We start from the raw sequence: 20,648 nt of genomic DNA, 5'->3' as shown, positions 1-20,648 counted from the left end.
TTTAAAGTTACTTTTCAAATAAATAACAGTTTTATTTATTTATTTAAAAAAAAAAAAAAAATTTTTAATTATTATTATTTTTCTTGTTTATCTGTTCCATGTTCTGGACACAAGAATATGAGGGGCGTTTAAAGAACATGTGCGCGATCCGCAAAACAAAAACAAGCAAACGTGCGCGTGCGCTGCTTTACGTGAGGAGGCGTGTTATGGAGGGCGCGCGCGCGCTCTTCATTCATTGCTGCCCGGACAAGCGACAGCCACCAGTGTGGATGTCCTCCCCTCTCCACCCCTCACTCTCTGACTATCTCCACGCGTGGAACTAGAGCACCAAAGCCGGATTATGAGGGGCTCTTGCCACCCAAGAAACACGCGGGACGGGGCAGGTAAGATCTGCACTGTGGCTTTTATTGGCTGTGATTGGGAGCGTGGAAGCTTTTGGAGCGGCAGCTGTGCAGCTTCGAGTAGCAGCGAGCTGAAGTAAACAGGCGTGTGTCACGTAGGCTCGCTTCCGGATGCCGAGCAGAAAACGCCCACTTACTCTAAATTACATTTAACGAAAAAACGACGATACTTTATGAGGTCATTTGCTTCGTATACAATTTGTGGCTTTGTTGTCAAGTGTTGCCAATTGCGATTTATTTTTTTAACCTTGAGTCTGCAAGCAAGGAAGCAAGCTGGTGTTGTGGATAAGCTGTCTAAAAGCTTATTTTTTAAGTGACATATTTTTGTCCTTTTGAGGCATCCTTTTGAATCACGTCAATGTTGGCACAACCGGTCAGCTTTGTAAATAGTCACTCAAAGGTGGAAAGTGTTGCATATGGTCATAAAGGTTTTGAAGCTGGTGGAAAAATATAAAGTTTGCCCCGCCCTCTTTCAATGTGGCCAAAGAGATTCTGTGACGTTTGCTTCATTTAGTGCATGAGAAAAGATGAATAGTTGCAGTTGCACAACCCCTGGCTGCTTCACCCGAGCATCTGGCTGAGAGGAGCCTAACCTCCCTAAGTCTCCACTCACCTGACCTATATTTTGATTCCCTTTTTCCTAAACTCAAGCAAGTCATCAATGAGACCCGTTTTGATTGATTATTGATTATGACTTTAAACAAAAGGCAGGTTGCACTCTCGGCTGGTTGCCAGCAGTGTTCTAATTATATGGCATTTTTTTTGTATGAGAGTTATTTTTATTTTGCTTAGTGTTCAGGTTTCACACAGATTAGGGGTTGGGTCTGACGATTCCCAGTTAGGGCATCAAGCGGTACTCAGAGGTCAAGAGGTCATGAGTTGAGATCTTGGCATCTCAAGCGTGCATATTGTGCAGTACAAGTTGATATATGTGCGCTTTGGACTATGACCTCATTTATCTGCCCAGATTAAACGGCGAGTGTGAAGTGTGAAGCAGTCTTTTGTACTGCGTCCTATATAATCCAATGAGTCCGTTTGCATACAAACAGGCTGTTACTGTATTATGTAATTCATATTGCCTGGAGGGAATGCTGGAAAGTAGCTGCACTATGCGACATACCAGATGACTACGTGCCTGGCGAATACACGATCATGTTGAGCCCAAGGATATGTTGGACTGACAACATGCAAGCTGGCACCGTGTTCTGCTCAACTCCTAATGACTTGCTGGTCATGCTAACGCAATGGCACGAGGCGGTAGTAAAGGCAGTTTTGCCACATATGTGCTGCAGAGGAAGGGCAACATGATATTCCAGCTTTGGTGTCTATCTTTGTATAAGCCTTTGTTATCAGTGCATTTGTGTCTCTCAGGGCTTCTATGAATAATGCCAATAATTCGTCCCTCTAGCTGGCTGGTTCCCTCCCTCCCTCTCTGGTGGAGTCTGTGCAGAATCTGGGGGAAAGTTCACCCGCTCGCTCTGAATCCCATTATAGGCTTGTGGCAGAGCTGCGTCTGCGCACGCGTGCACTGTGTTGTTATTATGGCCGCTTTTACATCTGGAGATGGGAGCTATTGTGATATTAGGCACACGTTGAATGCCACTGAGGTGATTTCTCCGCATTAGTTTTGCTTGTGGAGTAAGGAAACGTAAAGTCATTGTTGTTGTCTTTGTATCTTAGGCTAAATTCTGATATGGATTTGTTTTGTTCACAGCCCCTTCCCCCATCCAGATCTCATTGCTGCTACTTATATGTGACAATATTTCTGCCCCTGGAGTGTCGTCATGCTTCCGGCTTTCCCATTTTGTAGCAGAAAAGAACAGAACAGGATGTAACTAAATGATTCTTTATGCCAAACATCTCAGAAGATTGATTTTCAATACTCTATTTCGCATGATTGAAAACTGAAGAGTCACTGCTGCACATACTTTTGGTCCTGAATTGCAGAGATAAAATGGAAATGGAAACAATGATGCTTTGTTTATGAGTTGCTACTTAAGACTTGAGATCTTGGCCATTTGTCCCTTCCTGTCAGTGAGTGTGTGCTTGAGGAAATTTGGGAGGAACACACCCACCTCCTTTTACTTCTGCTCCCACAAACACACACACACTTTCTGAACATAACAGATTCATATGTTTTTCTCAAACCTTTTTAAATAGGCAATAACCTTACCTATTGAGCTATAATTCAAAGGTATCAGTCCATAGCAATTCAATTTGGGCTAGCTAAATCTGTGCATTCCAAACAAATGCAGTGGACGTTACTGTATGTGAAAGTGGTGAAACAGCGCAACCTAGTGGCGATTTGTGTCCCTACATGTAAGTGACGAAACGACACCGAGTTGCATGCATTTCATGAGTCACTAATTAAAAATAAATGCACATTATAGTTACAAAATCTTTTTAAAATCTCTATTTATCTTATTTATCCAAATGAATTCGACTTTGATCAAACATAAAAAGTAAATATTTAAATGTGTAATATTGTTGGGCGACTCATTCGTGAAGTTAAAGAGTAATCACGAGTAAAAATGTTGAGGTTCTGTTTGTTTTTTTATCTTGGGTCTGCAAGCCGTCATGAACGAGCTGGTTGTTGTGGCGCTCCGCTGTGCTCATTGGCTGCCAGGTTTCCGGTCTGTTCTCTGATTGGCCAAGATCGTCTCATCCACTCGCTGTCCACGTGCAGTTCACGCGAAGGTTGTTTTTCCTGTCAAACGTTTTCTTATTGCGTCTCTCGCTCGGCTTTACGGTAAACTCTGTTGAACACCAGAAACTCTTTGTGTATTTTCAGTTTTTTATACCGTTCATTTATTAGTGCTTTTAAAATATCACCCTGCGGATGTTTTATTGACACATTTGAGGTAGAAAACGATCTTGTTTCGCTCATCCATTCTTGTTGCGTACGCTACCAGTCATTACGGTAACGACAACCTGCTGTTCCTCAGCTCATATGAGACATCCTCTCCCCCGCAGCCTCAGTGCGCGCAGAACCGATCTTTTAGTGAGTTACTTGTAGACAGCAGCAGGAACAGCATCGTCGTGAATGATGTTAGACAACGAGGAGTATCTGGTAGAAGGCTTCCCGCGGGAGCTCACTCAGAACCCGCTGAGGAAGATCTGGATACCGGGCAAGAACGGCCACATTGCACAGAGACGTGGTAAGAAGATGCAGCAGCCAAAGGTCTCCTCGAAGTCATCTCAAGTTTTATGCGTTTGATGTGTTTTACGCAAATGGTCACATGCTTCTTCAAATGGACTAATTGAGTTTGTCCACAACATCGGTTGTTTTGAAACGCACTCTGCCAACTCCTCTCCCATCTGGATGCCTCTGTTGCAGGTCCCTTTTTGTTTTTGCTGAGTCAAGCGCTGCCTGCGTGTTGTGCTGCTGTTTCAGCTGCAGCTTTCACTGCATCAGTCATTGGACCGAGTCCACTCTCTACTCACTTTTCCTCGCAAATATTCGGCAGGAACACTAGTGGTTAAATTAAGCTTAAAATTAAATATTAATTAATTAATTAAGTATTAAAATAAATTAAATAAGTATTAATTAAGTATTAAATTTATGATGACATATAGACCCGCGTGATTAAAAACTCATGTCAGAAAAACGATATCCATCGTCACCAAAATTAATCTGTACTCAGACATGAAGCGACTTTAACATTTTTATCACGTAAACATTTTAGATCCCCTAACAGGGAAAAAATAAGCCTGTCGTGATTGTAGTTTGAAAAAAAAAATTGGCACACTCTCCAAATGTACGTTGAAAGTTGCTCTCAACCAATCAGAGTTAAATATGCTAAATCATCTCTTGTGGTGATCCCCGTCATGTTGTCCTCTTTCCCTTGTCTTTTAAGTTGCTTCCTGACTTCTCGTCTTACTTTCACAGTGAAGTTGACAATTGAGAAACATTGAGTGAGCAGAAATTGATTTTTTTTTTTTTTTTGTTTTGGACAGTGTGCATGACCAACTGCCCCACCCTCATCGTGACAGTGGGCCTTCCGGCTCGAGGGAAGACCTACATCTCCAAGAAGCTAACGCGGTACTTAAACTGGATCGGAGTGCCCACCAAAGGTATTTAAGTCACTGAAACGTGAGCAACAGCTTCTGTAAGCATCAACATTATCTTTTTTTAAATGTGTAACAGAGTTCAATGTGGGCCAGTACCGTAGACAGCGTGTGAAGATCTACAAATCCTTTGAGTTTTTCAGTCCAGATAATGAAGAAGGCTTAAAAATCAGACGGTGAGTATAGTTTCTCTCATCATTAAGTTTCAATGTCTTCTCTTGTTGAGCTGCATCTGGAAAGTATGTGTTCCTGTTCCTGCAGTAACTGTGCAATGGCAGCTCTTAATGACATTCGACAGTACCTCAGCGTTGAAGGAGGGCAAGTGGCCGTGAGTGTTTTCCTCTCTTCAAAACGACAACAAAGCTCTCAAGGATGATTCATTTCCTTCTCTACCTGTTCAGGTATTTGACGCCACCAATACGACGAGAGAAAGACGAGGGGCCATTGTCAAGTTTGCCGAGCACAACGGTTTCAAGGTAAGCACTCGGCGGCTGTGAGACGAGACCTTCGACTGAGTGACTTATCGTGCGTGCAGGTGTTCTTTGTGGAGTCTGTGTGTGAAGACCCAGACGTCATCGCGCAAAACATCGTGGTGAGTTATCATCATGGCGTCTCCATTTACATGCAAATGAACCCGACATGATTTACTCTTCGCGCTAGCAAGTGAAACTCGGCAACCCAGACTACATCCACTGTGACACTCAAGAGGCCATTGAAGACTTTATGAAGAGGATCAAATGCTATGAGTCGTCCTACCAGCCTCTGGACGAGGTTTTGGACAGGTGAGGTGACGGAACAACCGATCTTTTCAGCGTTGGCCTCTGAATAGTAAAAATATAACTGAAAGCATTTTTTTAAATCACCGTCTTCTTGTCTTAAAGGGACATGCCCTACATCAAGATCATGGATGTCGGCCGGCGTTACCTGGTGAACCGCGTGCAGGACCACATCCAGAGCCGGATCGTGTACTACCTGATGAACATCCACATCACGCCGCGCTCCATCTACCTGAGTCGGCACGGCGAGAGCGACCTGAACATCAAAGGACGCATCGGAGGCGACTCGGCCTTGTCGGCGCGGGGGAAAGAGGTGCGAAGCCCCCAACAGCGTCACAACGGTCAATGTTCTGACACTTTGTCGTGTTTGGTATCGTTTTGCTAGTATGCCAAATGTCTGAGGAAGTACATCCAGGAGCAGAATATCAAAGATCTGAAAGTGTGGACCAGCCAGATGAAGAGAACCATCCAGACAGCCGAGTGTCTGGGCGTGCCGTACGAACAGTGGAAAACTCTCAATGAGATCGACGCTGTGAGTAGAATATTGCGCACTCTCCTAAATAATTTTAAGGCGCCTTAACTCATCGTTTCCTCTCATCTCATCTCGTAGGGCGTTTGTGAGGAGATGATGTATGAAGAGATCCAGGAGCATTACCCTCTGGAGTTTGCATTGAGAGACCAGGACAAATATCGCTACCGCTATCCAAAAGGAGAGGTCAGCGATGGACCTGCTAGATTTAAAAAAAAAAAAAAAAAACATGCATTGCGTTCTCACAGTGTTCTTTTCTCACAGTCGTACGAAGACTTGGTGCAGCGTTTGGAGCCCGTCATCATGGAGCTGGAGAGGCAGGAGAACGTTCTGGTCGTTTGTCACCAGGCCGTGATGCGCTGCCTTCTCGCTTATTTTTTAGACAAGACCGCAGGTATGACACACGCTGAGGAGACAACAATTCTTCATTGAATTATTATTGAAGTCCAATTTGTGTCGTCTTGTTCCGCAGCCGAGTTGCCTTATCTGAAGTGTCCGTTACATACGGTGTTGAAACTCACCCCACTGGCGTACGGTACGTTTTCTTCCTCATCATCATCTTCAAACGGCCGTGTTGAAGACGGCTGACGGGCATCTGTTTTCTCAGGATGCAAGGTGGAGTCCATCTATTTGGGCGTGGATGCCGTGAACACGCACCGAGAGCGACCGGAGGTGCGTAAGCGGCCCGCCGTGACCAATCAGGAGTGATTTAGCTCTCCTTACCGCATTTTTTTTACCCAGACTCATCTCAGCCAGGAGGCCGACTTGGTGTCCACACACGCGCCTCCATCCTTGCTTTGAAAGATGCTTTACAAACATCTTCCTCCAGTGTCTGTCTTATATTTTAACCATGAAGCCAATACACAACTTCTAACCTCTTATAATTGTCATGTTAAATGTATCTTCATTGTAAAGATCATGATCAGTATTAATGCCCATTTGTATTTCTTGTTGTCTTGGAAAGACGCAATGTAATAAATAAATTTGTTTTTATTTCCCTGTTGATGTCAAAAACTGTGGCTGTTGCAGAATGTGAACGCGCAGCGTAGCACAGAGGCCGCTCTGAAAACCGTGCCGACGCACTTCTGACGCTTCTCGTGTGACTTCTCGACTGCCTCACGAGGACGCTCGCCGTTGACGTTCGGCACCGGCATCCTGTTTTGTACTACTCCATGGGCGGGGAACTTTCTGAATGAACGACGTGTGTCTTTTTGTTACTACGTAGCACTGCCAAAAGCGCTCACTTAATGTCTTGCTGTGGGTGAAAGAAGGAACTGTTTGTGTTTCAGTAGTTTGAACATTGCAACAAAACAATAGTGGCCAGAAAGTCATTTAGATTTGGACTTATGTCAAGCGACCTCATAAATGGACACAATTCTTATGATATATTAGAAATGTCCTGAAAGTTTAATACAACTGAACTGGACTTGGGCAGTCATTCTTTTTGAGGCCACTAGAGGGAGCGTGGTACCCACTTTGAGAATCACTACATTGGAGGTCAGCCACTATTTGAGGAAACATTTTCTGAAATAAGCTGTAGAAATGATTCTATGCATGTTTGGTGTGCTATCAGAAGGAGTGGTGACGGTGTAACTGGTGCTTTTTCGGGTCTCTCCGACTTTTTAATGAGCCTTTTCAACATGTATTGTCTTTGTGAAATGTTCCAGATGTGGACGTGAATGTCAGTCAGTGATATGCCTGGAAACAAAAGAAATCATCTTTGGGGTAAGATTTTGTGGCTTTTCTTTTACTGTGATGGACAAAAAACAGAAGTGTTATTATCATACATGATGGGTGTTCGAGTTCAAATTTGGTGTTTGACTTTACTTTAGGGTGAACTATTTCGGTGAACCAATTTTGTTGTATGATTGTCAATCAGTTCCACACCATTGCAATTAACAGTGCCCATCCCCAATGTTTACTCCAAATATGTTTTCACTGATGTGTTCAGATTGGTGCCTGTTAAAAGCCAATCTGAAAATGTTTGTCAAATTGTTATCGTAATCTTCATATGTTTTATTACATTTTATTCTATTCTATTCTATAATGGTTTATGTACACAATTATTGTGAAAAGTGTACTTTGCCTTGCTGCTCTCTTTCAAAATAAATGTCAATAAAGTTTTTCTGCTTGGTAAATAAAAACATTCATTTTCCCTATTAGCGAGTATATTTATTATTTTGGATGATTTCAATCTACAATAGGTTGGACTCTGTAATAAGACATATCATGCACCAATTGATTGCATCGCGGTTGTAACAAAAAGCATAGCACAATAAAATATATATTAAAAAACAAAGGATTTCAATCGTCAAGGAAAACACATCCAGCCTGTGCTCATCAACACGGATTAGAAATGTACCAAGAAGAAGCACAGTACAAACATTATTTATATTTGTCATCTTGGATGATGTCTTCTCTCTCTCACACTGACACTCGAGGGGAATGTTTCTTCTGTTTCAGAACTGCAAAACAAAAATGTATTAGACTTTTCGACATCATCTTAGCAAATAAAAAGCGCTATTAAGGTTGAAATCTAACATTTTTGAGAAACTCCTCAGCGACGATGCGAGCTCTGGCGTTGACTGACAGTTTCATCTCGCTGATCTCCTTGTCGATCTCCTCCATGAAGTGAATGACATAGTCCACCAGCTTGTGTTTGTACATCTGCTCCGTGTGGAAGTTGGTGATCAGGAAGCTGATGTCGTAACCCTGAACATGCGACAAACAATATAAACAACACAAACATTTGGCAAACCATACATAAGCTTATATGTTTCCCAAAGAAAAAGGGGTTAAACTGAAAAAAAAAAAAAACTACTGGTCAATATTCAAGCTCGAAGTGTCACATGTTCAAGCAGCTCTGCTCACCTCCACTGGTTTCCTCCTCAGGATGAAGAAGTTCTCCGCCCTCATCATCATGAAGCGCATGAATTTGTGGCACAGGATCTTCTCGATCTCGTCAGCCTGGCGGATACGACAACCAAGTATGTTATCACGCGGGATGAGAGACAACGACGTGGGTGCCGGCCGGTCTCACCTGTTTGACGGCGATGCTGACTCTAACCGAGTTGATGGAGCCCTCAATGAGGACTTTCTCCTTGTCGTTGCGGCTAATAACAACGGGCTGGAGGAGAAGCTCCTTGCTACTTCTGTAGGTGGACATGAGACGGACAGAGTTATTCACAGAACTGCCCTGAAAAGAAGCGAAAACTAACACACTCACCGTACTTCCACCTCGGGCTTGTTGTGTCTCTCAACCACCTGAGAAGAGAAGTTCTCCAGGCACAAGGCGGCCTGTAGTGTGGCTCGCACCGCGTTCAGGTAGGGCCGCAAAGTGGCCGTCTGAAGACCATTAAAAATATTACGGTAACAACTTAAACAGAATGTGAAGAATTAAAAAGTTGATGGTAATTCAATTGCCATTGCCCTGTGTGTTTGGAGTCAGTGCACTGTGGAGGCTGGTCAAATGACAGCAGCTGTTAGCTTTAGCTTGCTAGCATTTACGGTCATAGTCGCAATCCTTTATCGTTGTCCTAAGAGACATTGCCTCCAAAGGATAATAGTCGACCCTGTTTGGATTAAATGATAAATATATACACACACAACACTAAAGAGTCGACTAGCTACAATTAGCCTGTTAGCTAATTAGCTGTCGAGCATGTTTGAATGAGAGCAGTGGCTACATTCTGTCCTACGCGTTAACGCCAATGACGCATTTGTCGAAGGCAGAAGACACGTTTAAAATTCGGAGAGAAGTGAAAAGTCATCGAGGGGCAAATATGTACAGTGGCGCTCACCATTTTGATGTGTCAGGAAAAGCAGCTACAAGGCGGAAGTAGCCGCTCTCTGCTCGAGTTATTTCCGCAAAGGTAACGGAACTCGAGGAGCAGGTATCGTATGTCAAGTTACTCCCATGTTATCTTGCTCCCCGTCTCGAGTTACGACTGTTATGGTCGGGCGACTTGCGCAGGTTTGTGTTTCGCGACTGCGAATAAAAACGCTGAACGAAATGTCTCGTTTGCATTCCCGACAAGCTGCAAGAAATAGCAAACACTAAAAAAAAAAAAAAAGTCATAAGCAAGATTTGAACTCGTGATGCAAAGAAATTATGTACAGCTTGACGCCGTATTAACCGCTGTGCTATAATGACACAGTCAAAGTGCCGGATAATGTTCAATATAGCCAACACTAAATTACCCGGCGAGGGTACGCATTGATGTGACCCGCCCATGTTAACTGGCTCCTCGGAACCAACTTGACATGGTCGCGTTCCAAGGCTTGATTTATTGGATGATTTGTTGTTCTGTTAAGTTTGACATCAGAGCACTCTTTGCACAATGTTGACATTTACAAGTCCTTAGAGGCATTTAGATACACGCGCGCCCAATCTTCAGGTTTGACAGCTTCCTCGCGCGAGTCTAATTTATGTTGTATTGTGTTATGACGTTATATTTGTGTTACACAAGTAAAATTCACCTTTATTGACTTTACAGTTGTTTGTCTCTATTCCACATTTTAACGGTCCTTACACTACTATATCAAAATCCATGCATTGACATCATAGAATAGTTAAATCATCATTAGCTGGGGGGCTGTGCAAGTGTACCACCCTTTCAGCGGTAAACCTTTGTATATCCCACTGCTCACCCTCCGCGCGTCGCATGACAGACAACCATTTGTGAAATTCTGTTCTCTCCACACTCCTATTAATACGCAAAGCCGATCAATATAACACCGCTGCTTTAGTACTTATACCCATTCCTTATGTATCTAGAAAATTGATCATGTCATAAATGCATAATGCCCTGCTGCGAGGTTGGCGTGAAGCCTCGGAACGCGACCATGTCAAAGTTGGTTCCGAGGAGCCAGTTAACTTGTGTTGGCTCGTGAGTGAACGATTCGTTTAAAGGAACGAATCTTTTCTGTGAACGAGAGTGAACGAATCACTTCCTATAGTGATTCGGGGTTTTTTTTCAGTTCATGTGACTTCAACCAGTCGGTGTCGGTAATGCGCATTGAAGCTGGTGCCACCACGCTATGATGTGCATTCCAGTTCGATTAAGTGAACTGAATCTTTAGAATCAATTCACTCAAAAGATTTGTTCAAACGAATCGTTCAACAAATCGCCCATCCCACACACACACACTGATCACACTGATATATATATATCGGGGCCGCATTCCAACATGTTTTCCAAGTGACCCTCGTTAAGCGCACCTGCGTGAAAAGTTTTAGCTCATTTCACGTTCTGCAGGAGCTAAAAGTTTTCACGCAGGTGCACTTAACGAGGGAATCACACGGACACTCCATTAGGTACACCGCCATTTTCAAGTGTACCTAATAACAGGCCACTTTATTAGGGAAATATCATGGTCAAAGGTGACAGGTGGCAAGCTCTAGTCCTCGGGGCCGCATTCCAACATGTTTTCCAAGTGACCCTCGTTAAGCGCACCTGCGTGAAAAGTTTTAGCTCCTTTCACGTTCTGCAGGAGCTAAAAGTTTTCACGCAGGTGCACTTAACGAGGGAATCACACGGACACTCCATTAGGTACACCGCCATTTTCAAGTGTACCTAATAACAGGCCACTTTATTAGGGAAATATCATGGTCAAAGGTCACAGGTGGCAAGCTCTAGTCCTCGGGGCCGCATTCCAACATGTTTTCCAAGTGACCCTCGTTAAGCGCACCTGCGTGAAAAGTTTTAGCTGCTTTCACGTTCTGCAGGAGCTAAAAGTTTTCACGCAGGTGCACTTAACGAGGGAATCACACGGACACTCCATTAGGTACACCACCATTTTCAAGTGTACCTAATAACAGGCCACTTTATTAGGGAAATATCATGGTCAAAGGTCACAGGTGGCAAGCTCTAGTCCTCGGGGCCGCATTCCAACATGTTTTCCAAGTGACCCTCGTTAAGCGCACCTGCGTGAAAAGTTTTAGCTGCTTTCACGTTCTGCAGGAGCTAAAAGTTTTCACGCAGGTGCACTTAACGAGGGAATCACACGGACACTCCATTAGGTACACCACCATTTTCAAGTGTACCTAATAACAGGCCACTTTATTAGGGAAATATCATGGTCAAAGGTCACAGGTGTCCAAGCTCTAGTCCTCGGGGCCGCATTCCAACATGTTTTCCAAGTGACCCTCGTTAAGCGCACCTGCGTGAAAACTTTTAGCTCCTTTCACGTTCTACAGGAGCTAAAAGTTTTCACGCAGGTGCACGTAACGAGGGAATCACACGGACACTCCATTAGGTACACCGCCATTTTCAAGTGCACCTAATAACAGGCCACTTTATTAGGGAAATATCATGGTCAAAGGTCACAGGTGGCAAGCTCTAGTCCTCGGGGCCGCATTCCAACATGTTTTCCAAGTGACCCTCGTTAAGCGCACCTGCGTGAAAAGTTTTAGCTCCTTTCACGTTCTGCAGGAGCTAAAAGTTTTCACGCAGGTGCACTTAACGAGGGAATCACACGGACACTCCATTAGGTACACCACCATTTTCAAGTGTACCTAATAACAGGCCACTTTATTAGGGAAATATCATGGTCAAAGGTCACAGGTGGCAAGCTCTAGTCCTCGGGGCCGCATTCCAACATGTTTTCCAAGTGACCCTCGTTAAGCGCACCTGCGTGAAAAGTTTTAGCTGCTTTCACGTTCTGCAGGAGCTAAAAGTTTTCACGCAGGTGCACTTAACGAGGGAATCACACGGACACTCCATTAGGTACACCACCATTTTCAAGTGTACCTAATAACAGGCCACTTTATTAGGGAAATATCATGGTCAAAGGTCACAGGTGTCCAAGCTCTAGTCCTCGGGGCCGCATTCCAACATGTTTTCCAAGTGACCCTCGTTAAGCGCACCTGCGTGAAAACTTTTAGCTCCTTTCACGTTCTACAGGAGCTAAAAGTTTTCACGCAGGTGCACGTAACGAGGGAATCACACGGACACTCCATTAGGTACACCGCCATTTTCAAGTGCACCTAATAACAGGCCACTTTATTAGGGAAATATCATGGTCAAAGGTCACAGGTGGCAAGCTCTAGTCCTCGGGGCCGCATTCCAACATGTTTTCCAAGTGACCCTCGTTAAGCGCACCTGCGTGAAAAGTTTTAGCTCCTTTCACGTTCTGCAGGAGCTAAAAGTTTTCACGCAGGTGCACTTAACGAGGGAATCACACGGACACTCCATTATGTACACCGCCATTTTCATGTGTACCTAATAACAGCCCACTTTATTAGGGAAATATCATGGTCAAAGGTCACAGGTGTCCAAGCTCTAGTCCTCGGGACCGCGTTATAATATGTTTCCAATATGTCCATTGGTTTGCTCCGCCAACTTGGGGGCGGGGCCACTTTATGTATTTACACATAAAAACTTCCATTTGCTTGCATATGCATACAAAGCAATGGTTCCAATTCTAAAAGCACATATAGGTATATGCTCACACCTAGACTCGAACCAGGTCCTTACCAAGCAAGAGCCTGTGTTACTAACCAGTCGGTTATTTCGACCTGAAAAGCTTTGGCCGTCTGCATTCTTTTGTACTAGTGATGTGCATTCCAGTTATAAGTGAACTGAATCTTTAGCATCGGTTCACTCAAAAGACTTGTTCAAAAGAATTGTTCACCAAATCGTTCGCTACACTTTCTTATTTATTCATTTATTTATTTTAGTTGATGGTGTTATTATACCGAATGTGTTTGAATAAAAGGTAGAAAAAGAAATCCGTTATGCCGACATTTGTTATTTTGGGGGACACCAACTCATATAACAACGTAAAACACATAGTCATATAAAGCAGTTAACCAAATGTCTGATTTTTATGTTTTAATTGGCGAATATAAAAACAAGGAATAAACACCAAACACCAGACAAGTTTTAACATAAATGTTTATTTAAAAATAATAATAATAATATTAAAAGTAAATTTCAAACCAGCAATCTAACCTCCTGACGCATGACTGCGCTGCCACCTGCAGCGGCAACCGCATAGTGAAGTTTGCTGACGACACGACTCTGGTGGGTCTCATCACCAAGGGAGACGAGACTCCATACAGGCTGGAGGTTGACCTTCTGACCGCGTGGTGCAGGGACAACAACCTCCTGCTGAACGTCGACAAGACCAAGGAGATTGTCGTTGACTTCCGGAAGGGTCACGCCCAACACCTGCCGCTGACCATCGACGGTGCTGTGGTGGAGAGAGTGAGCAGCGCCAGGTTCCTGGGGGTGCACATCAGTGAGGATCTCTCCTGGTCCACCAACACCGCGTCGCTGGCGAAGAAGGCCCAGCGCCGCCTGTACTTCCTTCGGAAACTCAGGCGAGCGGGGACTCCTCCGGCCGTCATGACTACTTTTTACCGCGGCACCATTGAGAGCGTCCTCTCCAGCTGTATTGCTGTCTGGGGTGGCAGCTGCACTGACCAAGACTTGAAGGCCCTGCAGCGCATTGTGAAAACGGCTAGTAAGACTATTGGTGCTTCTCTCCCCTCCTTGAAGGACATTTACACCTCCCAACTCACCCGCAAGGCGACCAAGATTGTGAGTGATGTGAGTCACCCCGCTCACTCTTTGTTTGAACTTCTGCCCTCTGGGAGGCGGTACAGGAGCCTGCGCTCCCGCACCACCAGACTTTCCAACAGCTTCGTACTCCAGGCTGTTAGGATCCTGAACTCGCTCCCCCTTTCAGCGTAGCGTCCTGTTCTTGCTGTATGCTCACTGGCTCGGTTTTGCCCCTCATATTCAATGGGTTATTGGTCTGTTTTTATTCATCGCTCATTTTATTTTATTTTATTTATTATTTATGGTTTGTGCCTTCTTGTTTTTGTTTTGTGTCGCCTACTTGTATGTCTCGTCACCGTGGGATGGAGGAAACGGAATTTCGGTTTCTTTGTGTGTCTTGACATATGAAGGGATTGACAATAAAGCTGACTTTGACTTTGACTAATGTGAAATTGCAGTAGATATATTGGATAACAATATTTAGGCGTATATATGCATACACGTTATTTAAAAACGACTATAAGTGTTATAAAATCAAGATTACCCAAAGAGAAGCATATTCTCCCCGTTTTTGCATAACGGTGCATCTCTTCATGCAATAAAGTTAGCCGTTAGCTTGGAGAAAACGTGCATAAAAGAAGTGGTGTTTCAGTGAGTGGTTCTTTCTTTCCTTGGCAAATCGTAAATCGACATTCTGGTTTACATAGTTCACGCCAGGAGGGAGACGCAACACGTTCACTGACTGATCGTTGATGCACGGGAAGGAAGGCAGTTCACCCATTGACTCGTTCGCGAACGGGAAAGTCAGGATTCGTTCCCTCACTGTTCTCGCGATGAACTGGAAATGCAAATCACTCACTCACTGACTCGATCACTCACAGATCCGTTCAGTTGGTGATCGGGAAATGCAATTCACGACTCGTTCGTGAACGGGAAGTTACGTCATTTTCTTCTTCGTTTTGTTTTACGGCGAGGTGGCACCAGCTTCAATGCGCATTACCGACACCTACTGGTTAAAGTCATATGAACTGAAAAAAGAACGAATCACTTTAGGAAGTTATTCGTTCACTCTCGTTCACTGAAAGGATTCGTTCTTTTGAACGAATCGTTCACTCACGAGCCAACACTACACCTCGCGGTAAAACAAAACGAAGAAGAAAATGACGTAACTTCCTGTTCACGAACGAATAAAGATTACCCAAAGATTACAAAGACAAAATTAAAACATCAATGTCGGCATAATGTGTGTCGGCTGGAATAGCAGCAACGCTGTCTGTCACTCACTCGTGAATCTTCGCGAACGAACCTGAAAATGGCGGTGTACCTAATAGAGTCGCCAACTGCCGATGCGTTCAAGTTCCACCAAAAATGTGGGCATATGTAGCGTTTCAATCTCGGGTTAAGATAAAACACTTTTGGGGTATTTCAACCCATTTCCTTTTCTGCAACTAATAAAGAGTAAGAATGATAGAAGATATATTCAAGATCTTTTATTTGATGTTCAAATTCCCATTAACAACATTATTGGCATTGCAGTGATTTTACATGGAGAAGGAATAATACCATGGCAGAAAGATGAATATTTTGTCAGACATTTTCATCCATCTATCAGCCTTTTGACTCATCTACACACAGTCCATTAAAAATGTGAAGTACTTGGCCTACCTGAGCTACACGACGATAAGTGAGAAGAGCGACGTGTAGGTGTGATGCATATTTAGGCATTTGGTAGCATTGAAAGATGAACACAAAGAACGATCCAATGAGTGTATTCTTTTCAGAAGTGAGAAGCAATTAAAAGTCTGTACTGGAGGAGGCCATACAATCAACGTGTTCAACAGGGAAATTTTAACAAAGAAAAGTCACAAGAAATATATTACCCTCACAGGAAAGGCATGTATTCAGTGGCAGATGTTGCCCAAAATCAGTCATCCCTCTACAATTAGAACATATAAAGGCAAGAAAGTGCAAAACAAAACAAAAAATGTGTTTCAGATTGGCTTGAGATGTAACATCCGCCAATTCAAATATGTAATTTTTATATACAGATATTAGGATAGATATAGTTCAAGACGATTACTTTTGACAGGCAATGGAAAGAGGACAGAAAAAGCGAACAGGCTTCTTGGGATGCTGAGCTGAGCCAACATCAATCAGTCCGGTTATGCTCCCAATTGGTTTCAACATGGTGCCTTCATCTGGCCCAACAAGTTGACGGCTCACTGCTGAGTGTCAGTGAAGGGGGGTGGGGGGGGGGGGGGGGGTTCTCCTCTTGTGTGATCTTTGTACACAAAGTTCATCAAGATACTTTTGAATTGAAGTGAGAGAAGGAGGCGGTACACCTGTGAGTGACTTCTTATTGCGTAAGGAGGATGACATGGAGGAAGACTTGCAGGGAAGGCCGTTCCCTGGGAGCGAGGTGCAGGTGACTGATCTGCCCAAAGCCAAGAGAGATGTTCCAGGTTGTTCCTCAGCAGCAGCCACCGCCTCCTGGCGGCTTCTGTCTGTCATTGCGATCCAGTTTGATGGGCTCCGGGAAGTCGTTGTAGGGCTCCACCTCGGTCTCCTACAAGAGAGACAAGACAACAACGGTGGGAAGAAATGACAAAGCACAAATACGGTCGTACCGCTTACCCTCTTACTCGTCTAACAAATCAGTGTTCCTCATTGTAATGAACTTCATGGTCATTAATCCTTTCCAACACAGTATGTTCATGTACTAGAAAAATGCTCTGATACTAACACACCGATACCACGACCAGCCTGACATATTCATTTCATCTAGAAAGTTGGAATAGGGGCCATGTCAGTAGTGTTCAGCTACTTTATGGTGAACACAGATGACAGGACTTTAGTCAGCTGCCTGTAAATTCCACTCTGATGAAACTCACCTGTTTGAGGGCGTTGCGTGCGATAGTCTGGAACGCCTGCTCTACGTTGATGGCTTCTTTAGCGCTGGTCTCAAAGTAGGGAATGTTGTTCTTACTCTGGCACCAAGCCTGAGCCCTTTTGGTGGTTACCTGACAGGCGACAAGAAGAAAGACATTCAAGTGAAGGTCTGTCGCCTGGGCAACAACGAGGCGGTGACGTCATCCCTCACACCTACCTGTCTGTTCTCCAAGTCGATCTTGTTGCCGAGCACCACAAAGGGGAAGTTCTCGGGGTCTCGAGGGCTGGCCTGGATCAGAAACTCATCCCTCCAGCTGTCCAGGGTTTTAAAGGTGTTGGGCGCGGTCACATCAAACACCAGCACGCAGCAGTCCGCTCCACGGTAGAATGCCACACCTAACGATTGAAACCTCTCCTGGCCAGCCGTGTCCCAGATCTGAACGGTGAAATGGACACCAACAATTTGACGACTCATTACTGCTAACCGTAAGGATCGAATCACGCTGTGGACGGGAATGAATAGGATGTCACTCTCGCGTGTCAAGTGGCGACAAACCTGCATGGTCACAAGTCGGTCATCCACCATCACCTCCTTGGTGAGAAAGTCTGCGCCTATTGTAGCTTTGTACTGGTTACTAAACTTCTTGTTGACATACTGGTTCATGAGGGACGTCTTTCCGACGCTGGTGGGGAAACAACAGATATGAGAATTTGACCCGACAGCTAAAGAAATCCAAGAGAAAAAGTCCAACTCACCCGGAATCTCCCAAGATAATGACCTTCAAGAGCACTTTCTTCCTGGAGGTCATTCTTCAAAGAGCTGCTGAAAACAAAGTACAAATGGTTTGCCATGATCTCTCTGCGTTAAAAATCAGAAGGCTGTAAAAGTAAATGTGTGCGACACTTGATACAATCGGGCCAATCGGCTGTGAAAAGCAGTCATGTGCTATGGAAGACGTTGGACAAATCACGAGAACCACATGACTCCTCTATGCACCACCACTACTTCTGTCACAACACAGTCTATTGATTGATTTTACAATTAAGTATGCACGCTGCCAAATCACCCTAACAGAAAACAGTGAGTAGTCGTGAAATACTTGTGCAAGAAACGGCAGTTACATATTAGGCAACTTGTGCTTGACTTTTTTTTTTTTTAAGATATACAGAACAGCATAAACCATTCAAGTGTGATAAATTGAAATATCTTAATTTCGATTTCAGCATTCACCTCACATTCCTAGCCAGCACTTAATCTTTAGTCCTGAATGCAAGAATATTGACTCCGCTTTTAATCGAGGAAACCAGCAAGCAAGCTGTTCAAATATCTGATTCGAGATTTCGGGGGGGGGTAGAAACAAACAAAAAGCTGTCCATGTTCATATTTGTATCTTGAAATTTATCTCTGTGCAAATATGCTCCCACAGATTGGAACCTGGCTTCCATACATGCACTTGTTTGCCATGTCTGACTGCCAGACAGCAACAAGTCTTCTAAAAGCAGATGTTGGCTGCTTTACTCGACGTAATCAGCCAGACATGTGTTGCAGCAATCAATTGTTCAAAACATTCTTACTTTTAAAACCACTCGGGTCACTTGACTCTCAAAGCAGCACTGCGACTTCTTTTAACACTCTTATCACCGTTAAGAATGATAAATGGTGTGACACAGATACTTTATTCCTGCTTTGAGGGGAAATTGGATTTGCATAATTGCATTATTGAGTAATCTTCCCTATTCTCTTTCCTCCATGTCACATGTCGTGATTACATCACTTTGTTTTATTATCCACAGAAGCCGTCTTCAGTATATACTTGCAAGACAAAGTGCTTAGTGAGCAGGGGGGCGACTGAATGCTAGACAACCATCCTGGTAACTGGGTGAAGTTATTTCAATCTGTTTTGTAGCTAGAGCTCAACCGTTGACTGTGTAATGTCAGCCATCATGTGATTTTCAAGCCCATGTAGTCATTATTACTATTACATTGTAAGAATCAAGCATGAGAAATGGAAAAACAATTTCTGATCCAAAATTTGAAACGTGTAATCCAAGTTGAGAGTCAACACGACACAAGAGCTTCTTGTACTGCAAGTTGATTCCTTCTACTAAAATGACAGAGACATGTCTCCGCATCAAAACATGATGGTTGCCAGGTGTTGGTACATTCTTGTATAACTTGGTCTCATCTAGTACAGAGTGAACAGCGTGTTTTGACGAGAACTCAGTGAGTCATACTTGAATTGAAATCTGACATGCACAGATAAACAAATCTCCCTCGCGAGTGGCAACAGAAAAACACACGATTTTAAATTTGGATCTAGAATGGGTTGAAATATATCCGAATAAATTTGATATCATGCGTTTATGTACTCATTTGATTTTCATTGTCCCAAATCCTTACATTTTAGACAACACATTTTATGATTATACGACTTGGTCCTGCCCGTCTTGATAAAGTGGGGCCCAAAGGCCTGTTTTTGGACAAACAGCCCCCACTCCCCAATCACGTTAGTCCCAGCAGAGTCATCACGATTCGCGTCATTCCACATTTAACAATCGCAAAATGACAACACTTACTTTTCGATTGTAACACAGAATTTGTCTTCTTGCCGGCTGGGACGTGTTGGCTAACGAGCTAGCTACTGTTGATCGCTGACAGCTAACTAGGCGGTACGTTAGCTAGCTCGCCCGGCACCGGAACCTTTGGCAAAACCGATGTCGTATTAACTATTTTTTGGCAACAATTAAAAGAAAAAATATTATAGACAGAAGAGGCTGCTTATAATCACTTGGCAAATTTGGCACTTTGTCGAAAAGCTAGCCAACCAACGAGCCAAGTTTGTGCTACGCTCCCTTCTTGGATCTTCTCTTCTCCTTTCACTTCCTTCTCCAAACCCCGCCCACATCGACGTCACTGCCAGTGACGTAGAAATCGCTTCGCTGCAGGGATGAGAGAGATAGCGAGGGAGAGAGAGAGAATTTTTAAAGCAGAAATATAATAGTGATATAAATAATTTGTGTGCCCTGCAATTGGCAGGCGACCCACTATTACCCAAGTGAGGTTGAATAGAATATATTCAGAGAATATATTGTGATGGTTTGTTCTAAGAGAATGAAAAACAAATAGAAATGTCATCCCTCACCACTTGGTGGCAGTGTTCACTTGCTTAAATGACAAGTTCATTGCTGTTCTGGGGTCCGTTTGATTCTATGTGACTGTGGACTTTGCTTGATTTCTCTGAACCTATAGGTTTGCACAAAAAAGATCATATATATTGAGTTTTTGAGGGCTTCCCATGAGAATGAGGAACTGATATTGTGCGACCATATTCATGCGTCCTAAACATAAAATGACTGAATTTATATACATTTAGTGTATTAAACAAACACACAATTCTATGAGGTCAGACGTCACTACTCCAACTCCTCATTGTTTAATTACTTGATTTCTAAGCAGCTATGGATAGATATTGTGGTT

At 43.7% G+C, this 20,648-nt stretch overlaps 3 protein-coding genes across 6 annotated transcripts; 1 reads left to right on the top strand and 2 right to left on the bottom strand.

Moving 5' to 3' along the window:
• Positions 1 to 222: 222 nt before the first annotated feature.
• pfkfb4b (6-phosphofructo-2-kinase/fructose-2,6-biphosphatase 4b) lies at positions 223 to 7,898 on the top strand. 3 transcript variants are annotated; one of them, XM_037251774.1, is made up of 14 exons: positions 223 to 383; positions 4,359 to 4,475; positions 4,549 to 4,645; positions 4,731 to 4,797; positions 4,871 to 4,945; positions 5,005 to 5,061; positions 5,130 to 5,251; positions 5,351 to 5,558; positions 5,631 to 5,777; positions 5,856 to 5,960; positions 6,039 to 6,168; positions 6,247 to 6,309; positions 6,382 to 6,446; positions 6,516 to 7,897. In XM_037251774.1, exons 1-14 carry the CDS (start codon positions 341 to 343, stop codon positions 6,573 to 6,575), a joined length of 1,356 nt encoding a protein of 451 aa, XP_037107669.1. In that variant the 5' UTR covers positions 223 to 340; the 3' UTR covers positions 6,576 to 7,897. The 3 variants fall into 3 exon arrangements, with proteins under 3 accessions (XP_037107669.1, XP_037107668.1, XP_037107667.1); XM_037251773.1 differs by lacking the exon at positions 223 to 383 and adding an exon at positions 3,355 to 3,559 and having other exon boundaries at positions 6,804 to 7,898; XM_037251772.1 differs by lacking the exon at positions 223 to 383 and adding an exon at positions 3,356 to 3,559.
• Positions 7,899 to 7,924: 26 nt separating this feature from the next.
• arpc4 (actin related protein 2/3 complex, subunit 4) lies at positions 7,925 to 9,699 on the bottom strand. Its single transcript, XM_037251776.1, has 6 exons — positions 9,575 to 9,699; positions 9,001 to 9,119; positions 8,815 to 8,926; positions 8,646 to 8,741; positions 8,316 to 8,486; positions 7,925 to 8,239 (listed from the first exon to the last, which is right to left on the bottom strand). Exons 1-6 carry the CDS (start codon positions 9,575 to 9,577, stop codon positions 8,234 to 8,236), a joined length of 507 nt encoding a protein of 168 aa, XP_037107671.1. The 5' UTR covers positions 9,578 to 9,699; the 3' UTR covers positions 7,925 to 8,233.
• Positions 9,700 to 15,756: 6,057 nt separating this feature from the next.
• On the bottom strand, positions 15,757 to 20,090 carry LOC119123225 (ras-related protein rab7-like). 2 transcript variants are annotated; one of them, XM_037252148.1, is made up of 6 exons: positions 19,748 to 20,090; positions 17,927 to 17,993; positions 17,727 to 17,853; positions 17,388 to 17,606; positions 17,173 to 17,301; positions 15,757 to 16,847 (listed from the first exon to the last, which is right to left on the bottom strand). In XM_037252148.1, exons 2-6 carry the CDS (start codon positions 17,977 to 17,979, stop codon positions 16,752 to 16,754), a joined length of 624 nt encoding a protein of 207 aa, XP_037108043.1. In that variant the 5' UTR covers positions 17,980 to 17,993; positions 19,748 to 20,090; the 3' UTR covers positions 15,757 to 16,751. The 2 variants fall into 2 exon arrangements, with proteins under 2 accessions (XP_037108043.1, XP_037108044.1); XM_037252149.1 differs by having other exon boundaries at positions 17,927 to 17,990; positions 19,748 to 20,076.
• Positions 20,091 to 20,648: the final 558 nt, after the last annotated feature.

The sequence above is a fragment of the Syngnathus acus genome, chromosome 5 (assembly GCF_901709675.1).
Source record: "Syngnathus acus chromosome 5, fSynAcu1.2, whole genome shotgun sequence".
Lineage (NCBI taxonomy): Eukaryota > Metazoa > Chordata > Actinopteri > Syngnathiformes > Syngnathidae > Syngnathus > Syngnathus acus.
Note: the sequence above shows the minus strand (reverse complement) of the source record. Positions and strands in the feature narration are given on the sequence as shown.

Bases quoted from the DNA above. Each gene is read 5' to 3' on its own strand.
- pfkfb4b (XM_037251773.1), top strand. From the start codon at position 3,445: ATGATGTTAGACAACGAGGAGTATCTGGTAGAAGGCTTCCCGCGGGAG. The intron at 3,560-4,358 runs GTAAGAAGATGC...TGTTTTGGACAG, and splicing joins CCACATTGCACAGAGACGTG to TGTGCATGACCAACTGCCCC. The intron at 5,961-6,038 runs GTCAGCGATGGA...CTTTTCTCACAG, and splicing joins ACCGCTATCCAAAAGGAGAG to TCGTACGAAGACTTGGTGCA.
- arpc4 (XM_037251776.1), bottom strand. The intron at 8,742-8,814 runs GTGAGACCGGCC...CGTATCCGCCAG, and splicing joins TCAGCATCGCCGTCAAACAG to GCTGACGAGATCGAGAAGAT. The intron at 8,487-8,645 runs GTGAGCAGAGCT...TCGCATGTTCAG, and splicing joins TGAGGAGGAAACCAGTGGAG to GGTTACGACATCAGCTTCCT.
- LOC119123225 (XM_037252148.1), bottom strand. From the start codon at position 17,979: ATGACCTCCAGGAAGAAAGTGCTCTTGAAGGTCATTATCTTGGGAGAT. The intron at 17,854-17,926 runs GTGAGTTGGACT...TTTCCCCACCAG, and splicing joins ATTATCTTGGGAGATTCCGG to CGTCGGAAAGACGTCCCTCA. The intron at 17,302-17,387 runs GTAGGTGTGAGG...GTCGCCTGTCAG, and splicing joins TCGACTTGGAGAACAGACAG to GTAACCACCAAAAGGGCTCA.